This window comes from Diachasma alloeum, unplaced genomic scaffold (genome assembly GCF_001412515.2).
Source record: "Diachasma alloeum isolate Michigan unplaced genomic scaffold, Dall2.0 Dall_scaffold_00179, whole genome shotgun sequence".
NCBI lineage: Eukaryota > Metazoa > Arthropoda > Insecta > Hymenoptera > Braconidae > Diachasma > Diachasma alloeum.
The window spans coordinates 470,959-494,707 of record NW_021680345.1 but is presented as its reverse complement, the minus strand read 5'-3'; the positions used below and the strand labels follow the sequence as shown (position 1 = coordinate 494,707).

Genomic DNA, 23,749 nt, shown 5'->3' with positions numbered 1-23,749 from the left:
GGAAAAAGGAATTTGAGTCAAGAAACTAAAATTCACGTACGAAAAGAATTTAATAGAAAAACCTAGCGCATTCTCTACGAAACACTCCTGGACATTTATAAAAAATCGCTCATTCTGTTGAAAAATTGCGCTGTTCTTCGGCGCTTTTTTTCAAGTGAAATGTTCCGAACCACTTATTCTATCCAGGAACTTTCTATAGAAATTCTTCGGCATTAATTTTCCATGTTTTTTTCAACTTTTCCTTTCTCGTTGAAAAATTCAATGAAAAAGCATGGAAAATTCAAGTCGAGAATTTTCTCTAGAAATAGTCTTGACAAAATAAGTCATTCAAAAATCAAATCAAGATCAAATTCTATTGATGGTTCTCTGTACAATATTTCCGCAGCGGAATTTATCAACAGAAATTAAATTTTAAAGGAAATTTTTTCCGCGTCCAACGATACCATTTAGATGTTTTTAAATGCAACTCCCATGTGATTAGATTACGAACGGAATTTTTAGTGGTGTGTCAGTTATTCTGATAAAATGTCAAACGTCTTTTTGCCGCGAAACTAATATCTACTATTTTCCTTCGATTTCCAACAATTTGTGCATTTCTTCCGTTGAATTAGCGGTGAAATGATGAATCAACTAATGTTTATCCATTCAACGCGTATACAATTATAAGAATCAGAAACTTCCAAATAAAAATTGAAATTCCCCAAAATAAATGTCCACGCGTTTATTGAGCCAAGATGTCAAGTCAATCCCATTCTTCCCCCGCTGTTCTGACCTTTTTCCCAATACGCATACACAGACAACACGTGGTGACCTGAAGGGACTGTGGATCCCCCGGTCTTTTTCATCTAAAAAAATGGCACTTCCAAAGCGTAGAGAATACAAGAATGAAACTTTGATTGAAAAATTTATCGTAAAAAAATCACTCCTTCAGTTAAAATTATATTTGGCAAAAAATAGTATATTTCGTCACTAGGCCGAAAGAAACTTTTTTGTCATTCCGGCCGTGAGGCAGCGCTTCACGGACGCTCCGCTCCGCTCCGCGACCGTGAATTTCTGCCTACGGCCATCGTAACAAAAAATACTGTTCGTCATACGGCCAAAAAATTTTCTAGCTCATATGATTGCAGCCCGAACCGAAGGCTCGGGCTGCAAACTCATATTCGCCAGAAAAGTTTTTTTCGGCCTAGTGACGAAGTATACTATTTTGGCCGTATGACGAACAGTATTTTTTGTTATGACGGCCGTAGGCAGAGATTCACGGACGCGGAGCGGAGCGCAGCGTCCGTGAAGCGCTGCCTCACGGCCGGAATGACAAAAAAAGAATTAAAGAAAGTGAGAATCCTGCTACCCAATGACGCGGGTTATCACATTCTTCTCCTGGAGTTTTTCCTCTGTGTATAAATAAATACTACAGGTGCAAAAAAAGACTATATTTCCTTTATTTGGAGTACATAAATGCTTACACGTGCGTCATTTATATACTGCGAGAGAAAACTATTAACAACATACATTTCATTTATAACAATAAACACAATATTATACATCATTATACAATCAAAAGAATAAAATATCACATTCAAGGAAAGCTTTGTGAATGAAATCTTGTAAATAATTCGCTGGTCGTTGAAACCGTGTTACTTTACGTTTGTGTACAGTTCTGTTGCGTCGAAATCTTGAGAAAAGTAACCAAATTATCACAGACTAGTGACAGATACTCTTCGATATTGCCGTTACTTCCATTGCCCCGAGACTTCTGGAATTTTTCGAGCAATCTTCAGACCAAGAGTTCTCTTTGTTTTCATTTTTTGTATTAATGAACAAATGGAAATCGATTACGGTTTGGTTCTTGTCAAACGTGTTCTCCATGTTATAAGCTAGACCGTTCATTGGAAAATAAGAGTTACAATTCATAAAAGGTTTACACTAGGGACCACTATCCCTTAAAAATCAAGAATTTTTATCTAACAATGACAGTAATTTTTTATGCAGCAACTTCTCAGTTTTAACTTCGCTCTATCAGAATAATCCAGACATAAAATCCGCTTCACTCATAGCGGACTTCATCGGAAACATAATTCATAAAAACGTTTCGCTTGAACATCTTGAGTAAACTCCTTCTAATCAATATCCTGTAAATAATGAGGATGTGATTAGATCACTTTCTATATTTTTTCAGTAAGTCGAATTAGCTTTTGGAGCTATTATGGACGAATTTTTTGTTTTTGCTTTGGAATGAAAGCATTGTATTCGTCAAATCCGAAATTACTATTTTTTTGAGTCAGGATCACTAATTTTGATCTAGCATTGCACGCCATTTTGAGACTCGCTCTTTCATTTGAGCCCAAAAAAACATTCACGTGTAGTCTGACATCTGTGCTACAAACTCTGGTTTTCAACTCTGGTTTTGAATTGATACTATTTTGAAAGAATAAATGCTTCTGTCAAGTAAATGAATATTTGGCAAAAATAATTTGTTTTTCTCATTGTACACACACACATATGTACATACATACATACATCCGTATGTGGTCTAAAAATAGCATATTCGAACTTGTGAGGCCAAAATTAGTCATCCTGACACAAAAAATTGGAAACTTTGGATTTGATAAATACAATGCTTCCATTCCAAAGCAAAATGAGTAAACCGAAAAAAATACGTTTTCTATGATCTATTTGAGATAATCGAAAGAAATACCTTGTTTTATTCTAGGGAATCTAACGAATATTTTGGAAAAAAACTTGAATTCGGATGACAATTGGGATGCAAGGAGCATTTCAAAGCCAAAAACACGTAAAACGTCGTTTTCGGCTTAGATACTGAGTAAAATGGGTTGGGTACGGAATTTTCAGGTATCTGACACTGAGAGAAAAACAGCAGAGTACTCAAACAAGTCATACTTCTAAAAAAATCGTTTATTAAAAATGATCAAAAAAGGATATTTTTTTTCCAAACATGCAAAGCGTGCACCTAGATTAGAAATTTTTATTGCAATAACGGATTGTCTTTTCAAAAAAAAATTTCTTCTCTGTACAAGCAAGAAATGTAATTTCTAGCACTACTTCTTGGTTATTCGATGCTCCCATACGTATTTTGCTCCCAGCAAATGCTCGTTTCGTATGAAACAAGGGATAATAATGTGTCGTTTCGGCTATTCAATAATCACAGACAAAAAATGAGTCCTTAAAAGAAATAATAATAATGATATGACAGCAATCTTGTAACTTAGGGACAAAATATTCATTTTTTACTTATTTTTAACGGAATTTATCACAAGAAGCTTGTGACTGACTATCGCCCGAGGGGTTTCAGCCTGTGGGGCAAAATATTTCTTGATAAATTTTCCTCTATAAAATATATTTTTATCCTGAAACAGCACCGTTTTGTATGAATGATCCGTCTCTTGAGTCAAATATTTTGTTATTGTTGAAAGCAGAGCAATTATTCGTTTTTGAGACTTTTAAATTCAAACCAAACAATTATTTTTTTGGTAATTTTCAATTAACGATTTTGTTGGCCCAAACAAGACTTATTTGAGCACTTGTTCGTTTTTCTCTCAGTGTATGATATATCAGAAGTCGCTCAATAGTTGTTTTCATCAACTAAAGACTTTCAAATTTCACCAGTCCCCTTCCCCTTATATAATAGATGAATAAGTTGCGTAAAGGAAGAGTGCATACAACAATTGAAATAATGATTTTTCTATTTTAAATTCGTTAGTATTCTCATTTTTATAACCGTAATTTGACTGGAAGGACTTTAGTCAAGAAATTTTTTTTGGTTTCGCAAAATTTTGGTTTCTACAATTTCTCAAGACCCAAGAAGTCTCATACCGACTATACGTTCCTCAAATTTGAAGTTACCCATCGGAACTGGTTTTTGAAGTAAAAATGGCTCATCTCATTTCATCATATTTCTGTAAATTATAATCAGATATAACAAGAAATGATAATTTACCCTAATCAAAATTCGTACGTGCTCATCGCGTTGATTATCACAGATTAATAAAATACTATTTCCGTCAAAGAGCTAAATATCACTAAAAGAATCCAAAAGGGAACTGATGTATCTATCCAAGCTGAGATTCACTACACCTCTGCTCACATTGAGCTGATCCTTGGAGTGGACATCTGAAACATTCAGATAAAAACAAATCAGAAAAATAATATTTTTGGAAACTAAAATGTTTTAATTCTGCATTGAAGTTCAAAACGTACTAAATTACGTAATTTTTTCCTATTACGGTCCGGCTCCATTACCTTCCGAACGTTATCTTGCTTTTTTGTTCGATTTTTATCTGGAAATTTCAACTCGACGCCCGGTTACTCAGAGATTCCCGAAAATTAAGAATTTGAATTGAAAACAAGCAGGTGTTCGAGCCTATCCGACAGAAGCCATGTGGCCGTTACTCTTTCTTTTTTTATTTCTGCCATTGATAGTAATGGTAAATTCCATTGATAGTAAGCTTCTGAACGGATCCGTAGCAGACATGACCCTAAAAACATCATTTCTTCACGTTTCATAACATTCTGGACCATTTGCAATAAAAATTAGAAAATCTAAAAATCCGTCAAAAACAAGGCTTCCATTTGGACGCAAAAATAAAATTTTTCTGTCTTTCGGGTTTGGGATAAACATCCTGAACACAGATGTAGTACTGTTTTATAACTTCAGCTAAGAATTCCTGCAAATTAGGAAGATAAATATGTACCAAAACCAATGGTTGATTGAATCTCTTTTTTACTCACTTTAACAACGAGGGGGCTCCACGTGGGCGCAGGCTGCACGTGCCAATGTGGGTGATCATCAATGAGTACTTGAGGTCTGTCCTGGACGTTGGGCAGGCCGTTTCCAAAAAAAGGATACTGGTATATGTAGGGAGAGGTTGGAGGCATAAAAGGAACGAATGGATTGTAACGAGGTAGCATTGGTGGGTAGCACTGGCAGTCGTATATCAGATTGTTGACCATCACTGGAGGTGCGTTAGGATTCATCAGAAGTGGAGGATACACTGGATGGAGTGGAAGCGCTTGAGCTCTTGAAAACGGTAGACGCTCCGAGTACTTTGGTTTTTTGGGTAGATGCGTCGTATAGCCTTCGGTGTTCGAATTCCGATTGTAATAGAAATTTTCCTGTCCGTCTTGAGGAATATTCGGTGAATCATCGAGTGATTCTGTGTCTTGCATTCGGGTAATATTGCCTAGATCATTCGGATTTGGAAACTCCGGTTGGTTCGGAGCCTGTAGTCGGTCACACGTGGGGATCTCGGAAGGCTCAAACAAGTCGCGGAATTCCGACCTTTTTCTCTTTGATGAAAGATCCATTGGTGTATTCACTGCGTCGTTGAAGGATGCTGGAGATAGAAATGTGAAGGGGATTGCTTTGCCAGCTTCACCAGTCGATGGCTTCGTGAGTTGTATCATCAGCTGGACTGGCTCGCCGGTGTCTTTGGTAGGGTAGGCGGGAGTTTTTACGGTAATTGACATCTGAAAGAAAGATGAATATGTATTAACTATTAGAACTAGGGGCTAGAACTTTCGGTTTATAAGTCTTATCAGACTTATCACGATTTTTGAATATTTTTGGCAAAATATTGATCGAGTTAGTAGTTAGTGTTCGTACGATTTTACCGTTTTTTTAATGTTTGTTACGCGCCAAAGAATAAAGTTAAGCATCCCTTTTATTTTATTCGCAATAGATCATGAATTAAGGAATTTTGAATGGCATAAATTTTATTCTACTCTAGAGACGCGAAAAATTTATGAAATTCAAAATTCACGTATTCATGATCTATTGCGAATAAAGTAAAAGGGATCCTTAACTTGATTCTTTTGCGGGGAATGAACGTTAAAAAAAAGGTAAAATCATGTGAAAACTACGATGAATCGCATGAAAACTACAATGAAAACTTTTAAATTTCACTGACGTATCCCCTTAAAGTGTTTACTCGTGCATATAACAGCATATGACTTTACACTCTCTGGTTTTTCTTGCGACATTAAAAAACATAAGTTTCCGAACAGATAATTGCAAACAATCACATTAAAATCTTCTTGATTGGCACGACGGCCATATTGGGTGGTTTGAATCCGCGCGTTGCTAATGTTTGGCAACGCGTTCGTTCAAGAGTTGAGGAGAGAGCTAAAACTGTAAAATAGACAATCGGTTGTATAGAAGAAAAGGGATGATAAGAATAATGATGTTGATAACATTCAATTAAGTTGAAAATCTGACAAAATTAGGTAAAAGGAAATTCTATTCATTTAAGAAAAAAATAAACAATTAATTTTACGTGATAAATGGAAATTATGTGCAAAATAACCATTTGGAAGCATATTGCTAATTTATTAGCAAAAATAGCTATACTATATCTAATACAAGAACAACTTCCCACTTGTTTTTTTTGAATTTCTATAAATTTCTCAAAAGTCTGAAAACGGAACATCCGACATCCTTAAGGTATTTGCTCAGTGACTTATAGATGATGAAAATGTTGCAATATGATATGAATTCAAAATTTGGATCATAAATTGTTGAGCACATTCAAAAACGATACATAAAATTTCAATCCTTTCGTCCAGACCATTTTCAAGATATGCACCGTCGAAAATTGAAAAAACATAAATTGAATGTTTGACGATGCATATCTCAAAAGTGGTGTAGACAAAATATTTTCAATTTTGGGAACAATTTTTGAATATGCTTGACAATATATAATGAATTGAGAGATGGAATTGTTGTGTAAAAATTTTGGATATTTGAGAATACACGATTCTCATATTTTTTATAATGAATTCAAATGAACGATTTCAATTCAATTCAATCATTTATTGCCGTTTCGTACAACCTTACGTACCATACGTACAACCTTGTTACAGCATACATAATTTCAAAGGAACGATTTGAACAAATGAGAAATAAAATAAATAACTTGCGATTTCATTGATTCTGAATAATTAATTAAATGTCAAAGATGAAATTTTCTATTTTACCTGATTATCATAATTATTCCTTGGAAGCGAATCCTCACTGGCTTCCCAAATGACTTTATCTTCCTGCGTCTCGAAAAAACGAACCTTAACGTCTTCTTTGATTATTTTCTGGCCGAATATCACTAATGACGTTCCTCCAGCGACTGACGCAACTTCAGTACTCAATTTAGATATACTTAGATTAACAGCTGTTTGTTTATCATAAATTGGGTCAGATACGACTGGAGTGAGTTTTTTCGTGTATTTTTCAGTGGTATGATCAAAGAGAAATACTTGAAAACACAGTCGCACTACGTTTAGGTCAATTGATGTTGGGTGGTCGCCATGATCATAGCCCTGTTGGAATGGATCCACCCGGACTTTTTTTCTTTCCTCCAGGGATTTTTTAATATCCTTTTTTCTGACGCATTGAATCCCAAGATTTTTTAATTCAATTTCGTTTTCGTCGGGTCCCACTGTGGTTACAAAAACTCCGTTATTCGTTCCCTTTCCTTTACTGACGATGCGGTGAGGGTGAACTTTGTAGGGTGCCTCTTTGCTCACACAAGAAATGATGAGGTGAGCGTCTGTATTGAGTCCAACAATCTGAAAAATTGATATTCAATTTATGCTTTAGTAAAATGAATTTCAATTAATTTTGTAAATTTCGAAACTTCCGGTTATATTGGAAGAGGCTCAATTCCTAAATAGCAAAATAATTTTAAACGCTTTCAAATTCGCAAAATATATTTGGTATTTCATATCAAACAGGGATAGCCATCGATCTTCCGATTCTTCAACGTTAAAAGAATTTCCAACTTACATTGATCAAGGTTTAAATATACTAATCGAATGTTGAAAATAGTGAAATAATTGATAATCTAAATTTCCAGTTCATGATGAACTAAATATTTAAAAATATGGAAACATAAATTTTCTATTAAGTACATAAGACTAAATTTCTTACAAGGGATTTCCGATTATCCAAATAATCGCCAATCTTCGGAACTCAATTACTGATTAATAAATAATTCAAAATTGGACCATTTAAATTGATGAATATTTTAATAATTAAAATGTAAAGGTGATATTAACTAATTGCCAACTTGATAATTTAACAGTAATTATAATTAATCGATATGGCTGTTTCCGATGTCAAACCAGTCAATCCTTCACAGTCACTCATTTAAACCATATCATTTTCTTACGGGCTTGAGAGGTTTGATTACATTTGATTTTTTTTCAGAAGAAAAAAACTTTTAAAAAATGCTGAACAACTTGAGTTTTTATAATTGTACGCCATGTTTTATTTGCTTCATTTTTTTCGTCAATTCTCACAATCAGAAAAAAGGAAACTCAATATTACATCAAAGACGTTGTTCAACTTCTAATATGGCTAAAAAACGTTGTCCGACTGTGAGAAATGATTTTCAAAAGATGAAAAAAATAAAACGTGAAATAATTGATAAAATTCAAGTTTTCCAATTGTTTCTTTATGAAATTTATAAATGTAGGCGTCTAGAGATTGAAAGATGATGTTCAGTATATAATTTTTTACCTGGGGCCGAGAACTGACGATTTTGGTGTTTGATAAATTCAAATCGGACGATTAGAAACCGAACCCGAGAACCCGAGTTATATGAAAAAAACAGAAAAGCCCGTAAAAAATCATATTCCTTACATGAAAATTCTGAAAAAATTAAGAAATTGTTTTCTAAGCCTCTCAAGGGTATAAAAATCCCTGTTCATTTTTCAGAGGGTGTGGGTCAATCTTCGATGGGTTTGATATGGAATTCCTCATATTTTTGAAATGAGAAAGGAAATTTTCATTACTTGAATTATCCCTCTCTGATTCTTTTTTCATTTCCGTTTCATAATAATAATTGGAATCCGACTGTAGAAATGAGGAGTACCGATATCCTTTTGTCATATGAAGGGAGGAATAGATTTAAAAAAGATTTCAGGAATATAATGGAGAGATACTTCTATTATCCAAATGAGATTTCGAATAACTTTTATTTTGTGTTTGTTTTGATCACGAAAAAATCCTTGTCCTTGATCTTTAACATAATTCCTCTTCATTTAATGTTGTCACTTGTGAATTAAGGAAAAACTATATATAATAAGGATAAGCTATATATATTAAGAATAAGCTAATTCAGTAGCGAAGCGGTAAAACGGTTTAAGTCGACTTAGCTCTCATCTGAGTTTTTAAGGAATATCTCCGAATCTAAGAAAGATAACGAAATTTTTGTAATAATCTTTTTTGTAGTGCGAATTGAGTGCTATAGAAAAAGTCCTGTCAAAAATTTTGCTATCTCTCTTAGAATCTGGGATATTCATCGAAAATTAACCGCTTCGGTACTGAATTGTGAAGACGGAAATGGAACAATAAGATGAAAAAGAATAATATAAATTAATCTCGTTTGCTAGTTTATAGAAATTATATAAAATTAATTACCTTTATCTTCGGATATGTCTTTTTCCATACAGTACTGTGTACACCCGGTAAACTTCCATGTGACCTTCGTTCGCACTCATAACGAAATCGAAACTCTTTACTTGCCGGCTGCTCCAGTACCTCAATGTACGGTGCATTTTCCTTATCCATTTTACAAACTGATAATTTCCACTGAACTTCATAAACACAATTTCGCTGCAACTGTAACACCTCTTACCGCTACCAATCCACAACTGACTGACGTGAAATTATTTTCACCTTTATTTATACTACTGTCTTTGAATCCTTGGTAAATTCTGATTGGGGAAATCGGGCCGGTCGGCCCTACCTACACGTCAGAGAGTGGGGACAGAGGGCTCCAGGGGATTAAAAAGGATTTCTTATTATTTGCCGGAGCGGGTAAGGGTCAGCTCCCCAACCGACCAACGAGTCATCATCGGATGTAATGAAACTGAGCTGTTTACCTGCTTGACCACCCCTAAATACCGGACACCGGCAATCTCTTTCAATTTATTCCTCTGCCCACCCCCTCGCTTCGTCGCACTGAGATACCTGAAGTGTTATAGCACCTTTCCCTTGGAATTTTGGGCTGAAAGCATTATCAATTGGTTCTTTAACAATGAAGAACAATAATCTTCATCAATAAAAGGACCCTCAGGTAAGGGTAGAGTGGATCAGCAGACACGTGGTATTGGAAACGTTGCGAGTTTATTTCTAAGAAAAATCTATAAATCGTGAAGATGACATACTACAAGTACACATAATTGCTCCTCATGGAACCACACAACACTTATTTTGGTGAGCAACAACAGGGAACAACAGTTCTTATATACAATTAAAAATTATAAACTAAATCTAATTATATAGTTCATACAGTAGTACATTAAATGATATGTACAAAATTTATGTACAAAAATATTTTTTAGTTAATAATTAACTATGTATTAATTTTAAGAAACGTATAAAGGTATTTTAATATCATTGTTCCTTGAGTACGAGTGAATTCTTGTAATAATAAATGTCAGGTGATGTCATTCGAGAAATTCTGTTAAAAATATTAATATCACAATGAAAAATTCTCCAACAGTATCATTTCCCTAGTTTTACATATCACGATGTCATGAATTTCTATTTAATACGAAAATTGTACGTTGTTTGCTTGATATGAGTTGAGTAGGAATAGAAAATTTAAAACTTCGTTAACTAATAGTAAAATTCGAGATTACTTGAGAGAATCAAAATTAATATTCATCATTTTAATCTGGCTTAGTCCATGATGTTGTTAGTGGTTGGACACATGTTGTTCAATGGAAACAGCTCTTGGATTGCGTTATTCGCCAGTTGTGTGAAGCTATCTGGTTGAGCCTGTAAATTTCATGGAAAACAAAGTCGGAAATTATTTCAACGAGTTATGGCATTAAATAGTATATTTCGATACGAATGCGTAATAGTATATTGTACTACACTGCCGTCCTTACGACACATACGACTTTTTGTCATGAAGGCCCGACAAGGCCGGAGTGGGGGCGCAGCCCCCGGCAGGGGGTCTGGGGACGACCCCCCCTCCCCCCGGCCCTATAATAAAACCAAATGACAAACGAAAAAAAAACTGAAGAAAATAGGGATTGACTTGCTGCAAAAACAAAAAATAATAATAGACACATTTAACTACGAATACTCAGAAAATGGGAGCATTTTTGAAATTTTCTTCTCACGAAAAAAATATTTAAAAATCGGTCAAATACAAGGCTTCCACTCGAAAGCAAAAATTGTGAAGCCCCCGAATTTTTCAACGGAATCGACGGAAAATTAACAGAAAAATTCTAAGTTTCTAATGAATGATTTTATTGCCCCATGTTTGTGCCAGTTTGTCTAGACATAATAATAATAAATTTGTCTGCAGCTGAAAATTTTCAACAAATACTTTAACGATGTCTCGCAAACTCAATGTATTCCGATTGATTGAAGAGAGAACTTACTCTGAGAATAGGTCATTTCTGCATTCCTGAATTATCTTTTGTTATGTCAATTTTAATTTCAGTCTTACTTCAATCTTCGTCATTACTAATGTAGTTTATGACATAATTCATTGTGATACTGGACTCTAGTAAATATAGAATACGTTAATACTTTGTTTAATAAATTATATTGATAACTCATGACGATATTCATCTGATTGGCTTATTAGGACGAGTGTCGGGGAAGTAGAGAGTAGTGGAGGGGGTGAAGAGAGCAAGAGGGGAATTATTAGTTAGGTCGGGCGATCCAAAAAGTATGTGAACTGCGAGGTCCTACTGTAATTATCATGAGACATTTAGGCAATATTTCTCCATAATTTTTGCCGTTTAGCTATCCATATGTTATGAGGAATGTGTGAATAAGGGAATTAAAAAGCATTGAGCTTTATGCAAGTTCCCTATTATTTTTCTACATATTTCTTGAAGAATTTTCAAAAAAAAAAAGAAAGTTCGATACCTCGAAGTCTCGAATTGAGAACACGGGAAATAGAATGGACACAGGGAATAGAGAATGAATGTATCTTTAACGTAGGGTAATTCTCATTCTAATGACCCGTGATGTCTAAAGCTCATGTATTCTCCCAGTGTTTTCTCATCACATTAATTTAATTAATGATGAGCTCTCCGTGTTTTTCAATCTTTTGCAATTTGATTACTTATCAACTTATCTATTCAAAGAATAAAATTAGTTACCCTCTGTGTCTCTGAGAGCGATAGTGAGTGGTACAAGGTCTCGGATAGTGTTGCTCCTCCTGGCAATACCGTGAGATCAGCAGAGTTTAAACTCCCTAGCTGATTAATATCGAAACTGTCGAGATCCAGCATACTGACATTATCCTGATCCTGCATGTTGTTAATTGGTGACTGATGGGAAACATTCTGTTGCTCTGGCGTTAGTCTGTTCATGACTATTGGCTGGTTGTTGTACATAAGTTGAGGCGCAAGATTGGGGCTCACGTGGCCCGGTGATGGTGCGTACTGGGGCGTCAGAGTTTGGGGCTGAATGGGAACGATGTAGGGCAAGTCCATGGGAGAAGGAGTTCTGCCTGGAGAATGATCTGCCCTGTAAGGTGAAACGAAATTGAATGAAATTTCGTCAATTGTTTGAAAGCGCAAAGTGAATTGATGATCAATTAGAGTCTCATAGGAATGTCTTTGGAGGTAGCAGATTCAGAGAAAATGTCAAATACTTTTCTGGTAGTTCATAAACGTTTTGAATCAGAATTGCTTTTGATGAATTTATCAATATTTTTTAAATTATTTCCTCATATCTTGATAATTATATTGCAAATTAATTATATTGTAAATTGTTTTGAAAGCAATTTTTTTGTAGTTCATACAGTTTTCTACAAAAACGATTACTTGATAGATTTCTTTATTTGTTATGATTCTGAAGACACGCACAAAATAATTTTAACATAGTTTTTTGTGCATATCTCTTGTGATTTTTTGTCACCTTACTCAATTTCTCAATTATTTTTCAATTCTTGTAGTAATGGGATGAAAATGGCTCCTATCACGTGAGATAATTTAACAGTAAAATTTAATGCTTTCTCTTCCAGCGAACAGTATGTCGACAGTTTGTCGACAAATTGCCAGTGTCCTGTTAAATTTTAGATGGCACTGGCAAAAATTGTTTTCTGGGCTGATGAATTTTAGTAAATTTCTATTGGGATTACATAAGAATTACATTGGAGTATTGTTAAAATTTTATTTAAAAGATTCCATCAGTTTTTGTACCAATTCTATTGAAAATCATGCATCTTTGAAATATGTTTTTAATCTAAATTTTTTCAATAGAAAAAGTTAACAGATGTTAATTTTTATGTAAAACCTATTCTGTTGGAATTTTTCGTATAAGTATTTTTGGGCATGAAGTTTTCGAGTTTTTCGTTTCTAGGATTTTGTTATGAGAAACAAATAAGAATTCCTGCCGAAAAAACTTGGGAGATTTATGCCCAAAAATTCTATAATAAAATCCCTATGCAGAAATTTTTTTTGGATCGTGAATATTTTCTCAACATTCAAAAGTATCTATCCTATTATCTCATTCTCCCGTACCCCATTCTCAAATTAGTTTAATTCAGTCAGTTCACCTGAAGTTATGAAGATTTTGAGGGGACATTGGAGATACTGCTCCAGTCGGAGCTGTTGCATACAGTGGAGATCCTGCTCCACCTGGGACTTGAAGATTCTGAGGGGACATTGAAGATCTTGGACCAGTTGGGGCTGCCGCGTACATCGGGGAACTCCCACTGGGCTGGAGTGCACCTGTATAGTCCATCAAATTTTCCACTGGCTCCGGTTTCACTAGATTGAAGTTGTACTGCATCGATTGGGGCATCATCCCAGCTTCTAAATCAATACCGTGAACATATTCCTAATAAAAGTCCATTCTCGATCTCTTTTATGAATGAGTAGTAAAATGATTAAACAACATCAGTCGTCACTAAACAATCAACGTGTCTCCAAGGTGAATTTTCGGTTAAGGGGAGACTACTATGAGTTTTAAAAGTCGCGGGAGATCTCTCATGCCTTACAACTCGATTATATATGTCTAGAAATAAATAATAAATAATTAGACGAACAATAAAATAGGGGTTTTCTCATACTAATTATCAGCTTCTGTATACATTTAACATAAGAGAAACCAATAGGGATCTTTACGTCAATTACTTGTGATGTTCAAAGCTCATAGTAGTTTCCCCTTAAAGTACTTCCGCAGGGAGTTATACTTGGAGAAAATTTCGCAATGAACTGAAGACCTAAAATTTGGATCATATGTTGTTGAGGACATGTAAAAACGACTCCCAAAATTTCAAGTATTTTTTCCACGCGAATTTTTGAGATATCCATCGTCAAACATGCAATTTTTGTCTTTTTTAAGTTCTGGTCGATGCATATCTCAAAAATTCGCGTGGAAAAAATACTTGAAATTTTGGGAATCGTTTTCACATGTGCTCAACAACATATGATCTAAATTTTAGGTCTTCAGTTCATTGCGGAATTTTCACCAGGCATAACTCACTCAGGAAGTACCTTAATATCTTTAAATGCAGAGGAAATATGAAATTTTTTGCCGATTCGACTTTGTCTGCCACCATGAAAAAGAATTTTCTCATAAAAATTTTGTCATTTCCTTTGCACAGATATTTTTTAGAAAATGATTTTTGAGTGAGACTGACGTGTCTCATTCCACTATCTCATTACTGAAATATCCACTGAACACTCAAAAAATCAGGGCATAAAAAGCCCAGGGCATACTGATTATATTCAAGCATTAGTAAAGCTCAGCTCATGTTGTGTTTATGTGTATAAATAAATAATTTGCACTTCACTAATCACTAAGCAGTGAATGATGGACAGAATGAGGTGCCCCATGCAGTTCTTGAAAAATCTCGATAAAAAATCTACCAAAATGATTTTTCAGGAATAAAATCACCACACGTCACACATAAAAAACCGATGTATCGTACCTTCTGTATACAAACTCCAAGATTTATAATCGCGTTCTGAAAAATGACTTGGGCAAATACTAGTGAACACGCTCATTACGTTAATAAGATATACATATATTTTAATGTATAATAGATTGTTCATTACAATATTTTAATTATAAATACTTTTTCTCCTTTTAAAAAAAGCTTTTTTTTGTCTCGAGTTAAAATAGCGCCGTCACAAATATTGCATGTATTTTTTATAATTCTCAGTTACATAAGAATCATACTGACGATTATTTCGCTACAACGTTCTCCTTCTAATGTTCAGCATGAAAATATTTTATATCATTTTTATTTCACTTCATTTTGAGCTCCGCAATGGCATTGAAAAACATGAAATATTTCATTTGAGAAATTATTTCAATGCCTGCAGAATTCCTCTCCAGTAAAATACAAAGCTCATTAAATATTCCCGTCTTATAAAATGCATCATTAAAAAAGTATAAAATACAATAGTTTCATCGACATTGCGCGATAAAAGATGTTACATACGTTAAGTACGTCAGAACATCATTTCCATAAAAAACGACTCGTCAACAATGAGAATTCTCTCGAAAAGCCACTTGGGTACATCAATTGAGTATTTACATTAGCATTCGAGGCTTGGACCTTGAATAATCGAATGAGACAGAGATGAAGCAATTAATTTTGTTAGTAATAATTGATAGGCCATTGATAACCGCATATATTCAATGACAATGCGATGAAATTTTTATATAAAATAGTTCACCATAGCCCAGTAGTCCCGAAGCAACAATAAATATTGACATAAAAATATCCACATATTCTTTCCCTATTTTATGAAAAAAATACTCACGGTTCTCAGCCTCAGCTTGTAAATTACGTAGAACAAGCGTGGTGGGACTGGTATTAAACTTTTTCCTCTTTCTTTTTAACGAATCTGGATCATCTACGAATTTTTGTTTCATTCCAGTACATTAAAATAATTCAATAATATAATTCATTACCATGAAAAATAGATTATTTGTTTTTTCCATTTTTGAGTTTAAAGGAAAATCCAACAAGGCCTCGTGTTTTTGTACGTCAACACCAGCATATCAAATCTTATAATTCTTAATAATATCTTAAATATACTCTGTCAAAAAAAATTTATAACACAATGAGGATTTGGAGAGAAATGAGAAAATCAACTGTTGCATAAAAATTTTCAGAAAAATATTTATGCATTAAATGTCACGTATTCTTTAGTATTTTCGAAATAATCCAATTCCATTAATTGCCCTGATTTCCTCATACCTCTCGCTCTACATTCAACGAATAAAAACTTAACAATCTTCGGTAATTTGACTAGAAAAGATGAAAAACTATTGCCTACGAAAAAAATGCAAGTTTTCAATAATTCAACGAGTATGTTTCATTCCCCCCCAAAATTCAGGAGCCACATTTCACAATAAAAAAATCATTTGAGCACTGTCGAAGCTCCCAAAAAGACATTAAAAATTTCTGAGCGTAAAAATTGGAAACATTATGTTTCCTTGGCTTCGGTGAGGATTTTTCCACCCTCCACAGGACTGTAGTAAAACGACATTTCATCGAACTCGGAAGCAGTCGCATGTGGTGCCATAGCAGTGTAAAGAGCATAATGCTCAGCCTCAGTGAGTTCAATTCCATACGGTGGAGACTCATCTCCATCAATATCGAGCGATTTAACACCAGTGATGCTAGTCATACTTGGTCTAGTCAATTGATTCTGATTCTGAAACTCCTCCAAGCTGTCTTTGAATGCCCCAATGCTGTGTCTAAACGACTGATTATCCTTTTCCTTTTTATTTCTCTTTGTAAATAACTTAGAGAAGAGTCCCTGCTTGGGTCGGAGAGTGCCAGGGAGTAAAGGCAATTTTTTATGGGGTGCCTCTGAGCCAGTCACACTCACAGCTCCACAGGAAGCTGTTCTGGGCAGAACTGGCATCGATGGCATTTTCCTGATTCTCTTCGGGGGCAATGGAGGCAATTTCTCTTCATAAGCCCTCGTAACATCTCTTTTCGCAGCCAAAGGAGGGGGACGAGGGGGTGGAACATTCGCCTCTACACTGGGCACTGCCACATCCTCATACTTTCTGTCATTCTTTATATCATAAATGTCCACTGGATTTTTCATGGCCATTTGGAGACTAGTGTACGTCTGATTGTCGCAGACGTCCACCTCCATCTGTTGATCCCTCGAGTCTCGGTTCAATGTCGCTTGCAACATTTTTGCGTGAGTGTCTGCGTAGATTTGATCAAGCTCTGCCACTTGGGTCAATAATTCATTGAGTTTCGGATCGCTTTCATCATTCTTTGAGTTAGAATCGTCCGGTTTTGGAACATTTTCAAACTGTTGATTCTTCTGTACCCATTTTCCAACTTCCGAGTAATTAAGCCAATTTTTGTCTTTTGGGGGCTCAGAAATGTCATTTGTGCTCATTTTCTCTGGCTCGTAATGAATTTTTTTAGGGCTAATGTCATCTTTTATACTTGCTGGTTTATTTAAGGAATTTTGAAATTTTGATTCTGAGATTATTGTTATTTCGTTATTTTCATCATCAACGAGGGGACGTTTGGGGGCAATTTCCTGAGACTGGCTCAATCTCAAGGATCCACCATTTTGCACCCCTAAATTATTTTTAACATGATAAAGATCGTTTAAGGCACGTAGGGCGGACAATTTTCCACTCGAGCATGTCAGATCGAGTTCGTTGTTGTTGAACTCGTCGATACTACGGGATATTTTTTGGGAAGGATATAGCGACGCCTCGGTGGCAAGGATTTTGCTGAATGTCGTAGGGTCTGCTTTTTTTCGCGTTAACGCTCTACGGAGTGACCAGAAGTTTGGCCTACCTGCACCTAAGGGGAGCATCTGGAAGGGGAGAGGTTCACTCGCTGTTCCATCTGAGGGCCTTCTCAGTTGAATGTACACTTGGACGGGTTGGTCTACCTGCTGAATGCGGTATGTTGGAGTTCTGAATGCTATTGCAAACTGAAAAGAAAAAGAGGAATGGAAAAGTATTAAATACTGGCGACAAACATAAAATTGTAGTTTTGTGTAATTTTTCTTCTCTTGTTGGATATGAAAGTTGAATGACAAATGCTCGACACATATTTACGGCTGTTATGACAAAAACATTGTTCGTCACACGGTCTAAAAAACTTTTCTAGCTCATATAATTGCAACCCTCGCCTTCGGCTCGGGCTGCAAACCACACATGGAGAAGTTTAATAGAAAAACCTAGCGAATTCCCTAGATAATTCTATCGGATTTCTGCTGAACTTTCTATTAGTTTTCGGCCCATTCTATTGAAATGGTCAATAGAAAATATTCTATAGAAAAAGGCAAAAGAATTCGATTTTTCGATACAACTCAGTCTATTGAGATATTTTCTATAGATTTTTTTTGTTCAAATGTTAAGTTTTTTGTTTGATTTTCTTGATGAGAAGAAAAGAAAACTAGAATGAAAAAAACTTCTGAAGGTTTCATCTAAGCCTTTTTTTAACAGCCAAGAATATGTTTCTCCTGACATAATGATTTTTCTTTTAAGGCAGATGTGATATTTTCAACTCATCAAATTTGGTTCTATGCACTAGAAAATCTGCGAATATTTGTGAAGTAAAAAGCACCTGTTTATGAACGTTTGCAGGTTGAAAGTCAGCCAGTCCCTCCCAAACGACTTTGTCATCTTTTTCCTCAAAAAATCGTACTTGAATATCTTCTTTCGCTATCTTTTCACACAGGAGTATCACCTCAGTTCCTCCAGCCACTGAAGCACTGCAGTGACTCAACTTCGATATAATCAAGTCTGATTTCGCCTCTGAAATGCCAAAGAAACAATGAAAGCATTCATAAAAAAATTTATAAATATTTCACCCTCTAGAATCATAGAATCATTCGACACTTACTCTTATCGTAAATTGGATCCGATACAATAGGTTTTAGAGGTGTTTTGAATTTTCCCGGAGTAGGTCCCTCGAGGAACACTTGGAAGCACAGTCTGACTGCATTGAGATCGATACTAGTTGGTTGTCGTTTGTGCTCGTAGCCAGTACGAAAAGGATCCACTTGAATTTTTTCTCTCACATTGAGTGCCTCTTCAATATCTCTTTTTTTAACACACTGAATTCCTAAATTGGCGAAGCTCACTGTCATGGTTTCTACCGGCACTTCAATTGTGCAAACACCCTTCTTGCAGCCCTCCTTACCGACAAGGTTATGAGGATGAGGTCTGTATGGTGGGTCCATCGTTACACACGACACTACCACCACAGCGCGTCCTTTGTATCCAACGATCTGTAAATTTTATTTCGATTAGGAATTACGTATCAACAAGAATTTTTCCAATTTTCTGAACGACTCTCTCAAAGTTTTGCGCTTCAGCACAGGTTAATGTTTTCCGCGTTTTCAATAAGTATTCGAAACTCGGATTCGTTCTATCCAAAAAATTTTTTTTTAAATATCGTTATTTAAAATTTTTCCCAATTTTTCATTTTTTTACTTTTTAATTTTTTTATTTCAAAATTCATTATTTATTGACCATTTATTTACTTGCCACAAGTAAATGTATGTAAATATTTGCATTTGAAATGTGTGGATTTTCCTGCAATTAGTAAATTTACTTGGCAAAAGTAATTTTTTTTCTCAGTGTACAATAGAAAGTGAAGGATTCTCCATAGAAATCTATCGAAACTTGTATTAAAAGACCTTGAAAAATTCGTCAAAATCCATGAAAACTTCAATTGAGAATCAATGTATACTTCGTTGGAAATCACCAACACTATTATCACCAAAATCAGTATCATCATCATCATGTCTCCTATTTCTCTTTCAGACATTTGGGAATAAACGTGACATCTCCTTTTTACATAACAAAATGTGAATACTCAGTACCAACCCACGCTGAATTTTCAAATAATTGAAAATTTAAGAATATATTTTCCAGGATTTTCCTGATTTCGATTAATTTTCACGAAATAACAGAACTGAAATTGACTGTTTTCATCAATTTTTTGAATGAAGGATGAATTTTCAATGACGAAATTCCTTAAAATATCATTGAAATTGTTACTCGATGAAAGTTTCCAAGGAGCGTACTGGAAATTTCAGTAAAAATTCTCGCAGTGCACAGAGACCTGTCACTAACATTTTCTTTCCTTCGCTGCAGGAATAATTTTTATAAATTAATTTTCATACATATTCTGGACTTACTCGTATCGTGGGAAATGTCTTATTCTCGGGCATGCTATTGACCCCTGGTATGCTGCCAGCAGATCGACCTTCACACTCATATCTGAATCGGAGTGCTTTGCCAGCCGGTTGCTCAACAATTTCGGCATATGGTGTGTTTCCTGAGTTGGAAACAGGCACAGACCTTACAGCATCCACTCTACCGCCTGAGAGCATGTTTAGGGATTGTTGCTGCTGACTTGCAGCACCCTCGACGAATCCCGGGTCATTGGTCTCAATTACTTCGACTAAAAACAACGGAAAAATATGTTCAATTCAGGGGTGAAATGGTAGAAGCAGTAGTCTGAATGTATTTCAAAGAGTATTTTTTTTATATTTCTTTCCTGCTACTATTGCGATTTTATAGGCTCCCCTTCGTCTGCCTTGCCTATCCCACTTCTCTCTTCTAATTTTTTATCTGCGTTACCATAGGTAACATTACCATGGACTGCACAGGAAACCATGGAAAACCCCAGCCGTGCAGCCGGCCGATTGCGCAGAGCCCTAATGTGTCCTTCTGTCACACTGACTAGAGGGGCACATTACCCTCATGGAAAGAACATATATCCGGACATATATCTCAGTATGTTTCACTTATATTTCGGCCAAAAATGTCATATGCCAGATATATCCTAGATATTATATTCACGTATCTCGATGTAAAATATTTAACATATATCTGCAATATATCTCAGATATATTTTCGGCCAAAAATGTAGTATGCCAAATATATGCTAGATATAAGTGCTGCATATATCTCATTCCCGTAAGGGTAGGCCACTACACCCCGCCTACCTTCCGAAATTTTTGGGCGAGGGTGTTCCTAAACGGTCACCCATCTATTTTCAAGTATAAGAATCACAACAGTTAGTGAAAATGCAAAGCAACAATTCACATTTGAACATTTTTTTTGCATAATTTCCTATCCAAAATTAGCTCGTCCATCTATGGGGGAGTGTCTATCTACTGGGTAGGTTACCCTAATTTTTTTTCCTATTAATCGGCATTTAGTAAATAAAAAAATATGGCCTAGCCGTCAGAAATGAGCGGTTTCAGATGCATTCAACTATTTCTTAATTTCATGATTCTTTGCATTGTTATTCTGATTTCAAATCATTTTTTTTGCTAATTAAAACATTCGTGAAAGTATGAAAGCCATTTAGGTGATTCTTTTATTTTAGATCCTATCACGAAACTCGAAGTTCCCTGAACCGTCCAGCGATTGACCTGTTCACCCTACCTTCCGTATCCACTTTCTGAAAATGAAGTGGAGGTAATAAATATTTTCATCGTTTGAAGAATCTAATACAAATAATTTTGGGAATATTTCCCAAAGGAAGAGATTCAGTAAAATTCACCTAAAGACCCAATTCGTAGAAAATTAAAAGAAGTAGAATAAATGGTTTTTGTATTTCTTGCCAAATCTACTAGTTCCACAGACATTTGCCAACTACTTCCATATTGAATGTTCTAACCGTCTCAAGTTACTATTTTCTGTGTAAATCTATTTCTTCCATACTTACTAATATCACTGATGTTGAAGTCATTATTAGCATTGAAAGACTGATCCATGCTGTTCTTCAAACGATATTTTTTACTTCAGTGACCTGCAAGAAAATGCAGAAATGATAGCAACATTTTTTAAAATTATTTCAACATCATAACTGGCTGGGTCTCTCTTTCATAATGTGGTCGAGGAAGCAGGATTTTTGCCAAAATATAGGAGGTGAGGTAAAATAGACACATTTCAAAATATTAATAACTCCTAAATATATCTATCGATTGAGCTTTTGAAGTCTAGACTCATCACAAGGGTGAAGAATTGTAATTTTCAGTGAAAAAAAAACTGATTCCATTTCATCAACAATTCAACGAATCATTAGTATTTGAAAAAAATTAAAAACTGTCCATTTTACCCCATCGTCCCCTGGGTAGTGGAAGTTACTTGGAATGGAGGAAGTGAGTATTCACCCAGAGGAAGAGTCATGTACGGGTAACAAGCGCAAAAGCCTGATCCAATCATTATTTTGGGCGAAGTCTAGGCCTGCTCCGGACCGTATGTCTATAATTAAACTTCAAATTGAAGACAATGCGTGGTAGCGCAGCGGTATAAACTTGCCTTGTGCTCGAAACTCATGGCGCTCTGCTATTTCGCTCCAATTTATTCCCTCTCCACATCCACCACTGGACCACTAACCAAAGAAATCCCACCAGAATCAGTACTTTTTTCTTCTACCTCCACTTGTTAAATCATGACACTTTCCACTTGTCGTTGAATAACAAACGTAAATACCCGCGAATATATTTTGTTGTTTGTCATGAGGCATGCACCACTGAGAGGAAAATCGTCAGATCATCATCAGTATCTAAAATCGATTGAAGAGACTAGAATAACGCACCGATAAGTCAAGATAACAACGTTATTTCCCAACTTTTTCTCTGGTAATACAATTTTTTTAACTATCAGAGCTTACTACTTATGGTAATCGCGGGAACTCGATAAAAATCTTGTCGACAAGTTGTAATGTAGTCTTGCGAATGCCTCGCGAGAGCATGAAAATGAAACACCGAGTTTAGTTGTGTTGACTGTGATGCGCAAGCGCGTATCACCCACCTTGTCTTCTCACACGACACATGCCACCACTTTTACAAACACAACCAAATACAAAACTACCTATATACAACACTTCCAGCTGTGTCTCTATCAAAAATACGTAGATTTATTTTGGTTGAGTTGAATACACGAGTCCACTTGTTCAAATTTTTTTATTGCCACTTGGTGAATACAAACAATATGATAATTTTGAAGATACAACTAAACGTTGTAAACTTTTTAAATTCAATTTGATAACTTCTTTTCCTTTGTTTTTATTTGAAAAATTCGGGGATTCAGTGAGAGAGTGAAAAAAATGGAAAGCTACAGTCGTAACCACTGGCGAGTGTGGTTTCACACTGACTTTTGATACCATACGTTCATTGGTTAATGATCACGTGACCTTGGGTGATCCAAGGGCGATGGGATCTACGGTTTATTTCATTTGCAGGCCGTGGATGAGTATCAGTAACAGGTAAATAAATATTGTGATGAACGTTTCATGATTTTCCAGGAAATTATATAATTTTTGGGACGGTTTTGGGTTGAGCTGTGAATTTATCGCTGATCATGAATTTCTCGTGGAACGAGATCACGTGATCTTGAAAAATGAAGAGCGTATCTAAGAACGTAATGAATATAACTGTAATTTTGGGGATTATTTCTGCTCTTGTAAAGTATTGAAAATATGTCGTATTAATTTCCTGAATTGGTAAAATTCAATTATACCGTCCCGCGTAGCCGAGATCAATAACCGATAATTTAATATTTTTTATTACTGGATATAGTCAAAATAAATTTATTTTCCCTTTGAAAAATTGTATTTCAATTCAGCAGTGAAGCGGTTAACCGATTAAGTCGATTTTGACTATTGGCCAGTTTTTGACGAATATCTCGGAATCTAAAAGAGATAGAAAATTTTTTGTCATGACCTTTTTTGTAGAGTCAATTGAGGGTTATAAAAAAGGTTATGGGAAAAATTTTGCTATATGT

General features: G+C 35.3%; 2 protein-coding genes across 4 annotated transcripts; both read right to left on the bottom strand.

The window, feature by feature from the left end:
- Nucleotides 1-1,417: 1,417 nt before the first annotated feature.
- Nucleotides 1,418-9,645, bottom strand: LOC107041168 (embryonic polarity protein dorsal). 2 transcript variants are annotated; one of them, XR_001461040.2, is made up of 5 exons: nt 9,431-9,645; nt 6,991-7,575; nt 4,747-5,484; nt 3,956-4,128; nt 1,418-2,129 (listed from the first exon to the last, which is right to left on the bottom strand). XR_001461040.2 is itself a non-coding variant. In XM_015261599.1 (4 exons), exons 1-4 carry the CDS (start codon nt 9,578-9,580, stop codon nt 4,099-4,101), a joined length of 1,503 nt encoding a protein of 500 aa, XP_015117085.1. In that variant the 5' UTR covers nt 9,581-9,645; the 3' UTR covers nt 3,498-4,098. The 2 variants fall into 2 exon arrangements, 1 of the variants encoding a protein (XP_015117085.1); XM_015261599.1 differs by lacking the exon at nt 1,418-2,129 and having other exon boundaries at nt 3,498-4,128.
- Nucleotides 9,646-10,119: 474 nt separating this feature from the next.
- On the bottom strand, nt 10,120-23,160 carry LOC107041939 (embryonic polarity protein dorsal). Of its 2 annotated transcripts, XM_015262774.2 has the most exons (10): nt 22,283-23,160; nt 21,687-21,770; nt 20,146-20,411; nt 18,843-19,230; nt 18,564-18,754; nt 17,787-17,925; nt 15,766-15,858; nt 13,545-13,803; nt 12,142-12,511; nt 10,120-10,795 (listed from the first exon to the last, which is right to left on the bottom strand). In XM_015262774.2, the coding sequence occupies exons 2-10, from the start codon at nt 21,733-21,735 to the stop codon at nt 10,697-10,699; spliced, it is 1,854 nt and encodes a 617-aa protein (XP_015118260.1). In that variant the 5' UTR covers nt 21,736-21,770; nt 22,283-23,160; the 3' UTR covers nt 10,120-10,696. The 2 variants fall into 2 exon arrangements, with proteins under 2 accessions (XP_015118260.1, XP_015118252.1); XM_015262766.2 differs by lacking the exons at nt 10,120-10,795; nt 12,142-12,511; nt 13,545-13,803; nt 15,766-15,858 and having other exon boundaries at nt 15,878-17,925; nt 22,283-22,529; nt 22,638-23,160.
- Nucleotides 23,161-23,749: the final 589 nt, after the last annotated feature.

What these genes read in the sequence shown, in the direction of transcription:
- LOC107041939 (XM_015262766.2), bottom strand. Translation starts at nt 21,735, where the DNA reads ATGGATCAGTCTTTCAATGCTAATAATGACTTCAACATCAGTGATATT. An exon ending in AGACATTTCCCACGATACGA is followed by an intron (nt 19,231 to 20,145) that starts GTAAGTCCAGAA and finishes TAAAATTTACAG; the next exon opens with ATCGTTGGATACAAAGGACG. An exon ending in CTGCAAACGTTCATAAACAG is followed by an intron (nt 17,926 to 18,563) that starts GTGCTTTTTACT and finishes TTTTCTTTTCAG; the next exon opens with TTTGCAATAGCATTCAGAAC.
- LOC107041168 (XM_015261599.1), bottom strand. Translation starts at nt 9,580, where the DNA reads ATGGATAAGGAAAATGCACCGTACATTGAGGTACTGGAGCAGCCGGCA. An exon ending in AGACATATCCGAAGATAAAG is followed by an intron (nt 7,576 to 9,430) that starts GTAATTAATTTT and finishes TCAATTTTTCAG; the next exon opens with ATTGTTGGACTCAATACAGA. An exon ending in GGAATAATTATGATAATCAG is followed by an intron (nt 5,485 to 6,990) that starts GTAAAATAGAAA and finishes TCTTTCTTTCAG; the next exon opens with ATGTCAATTACCGTAAAAAC.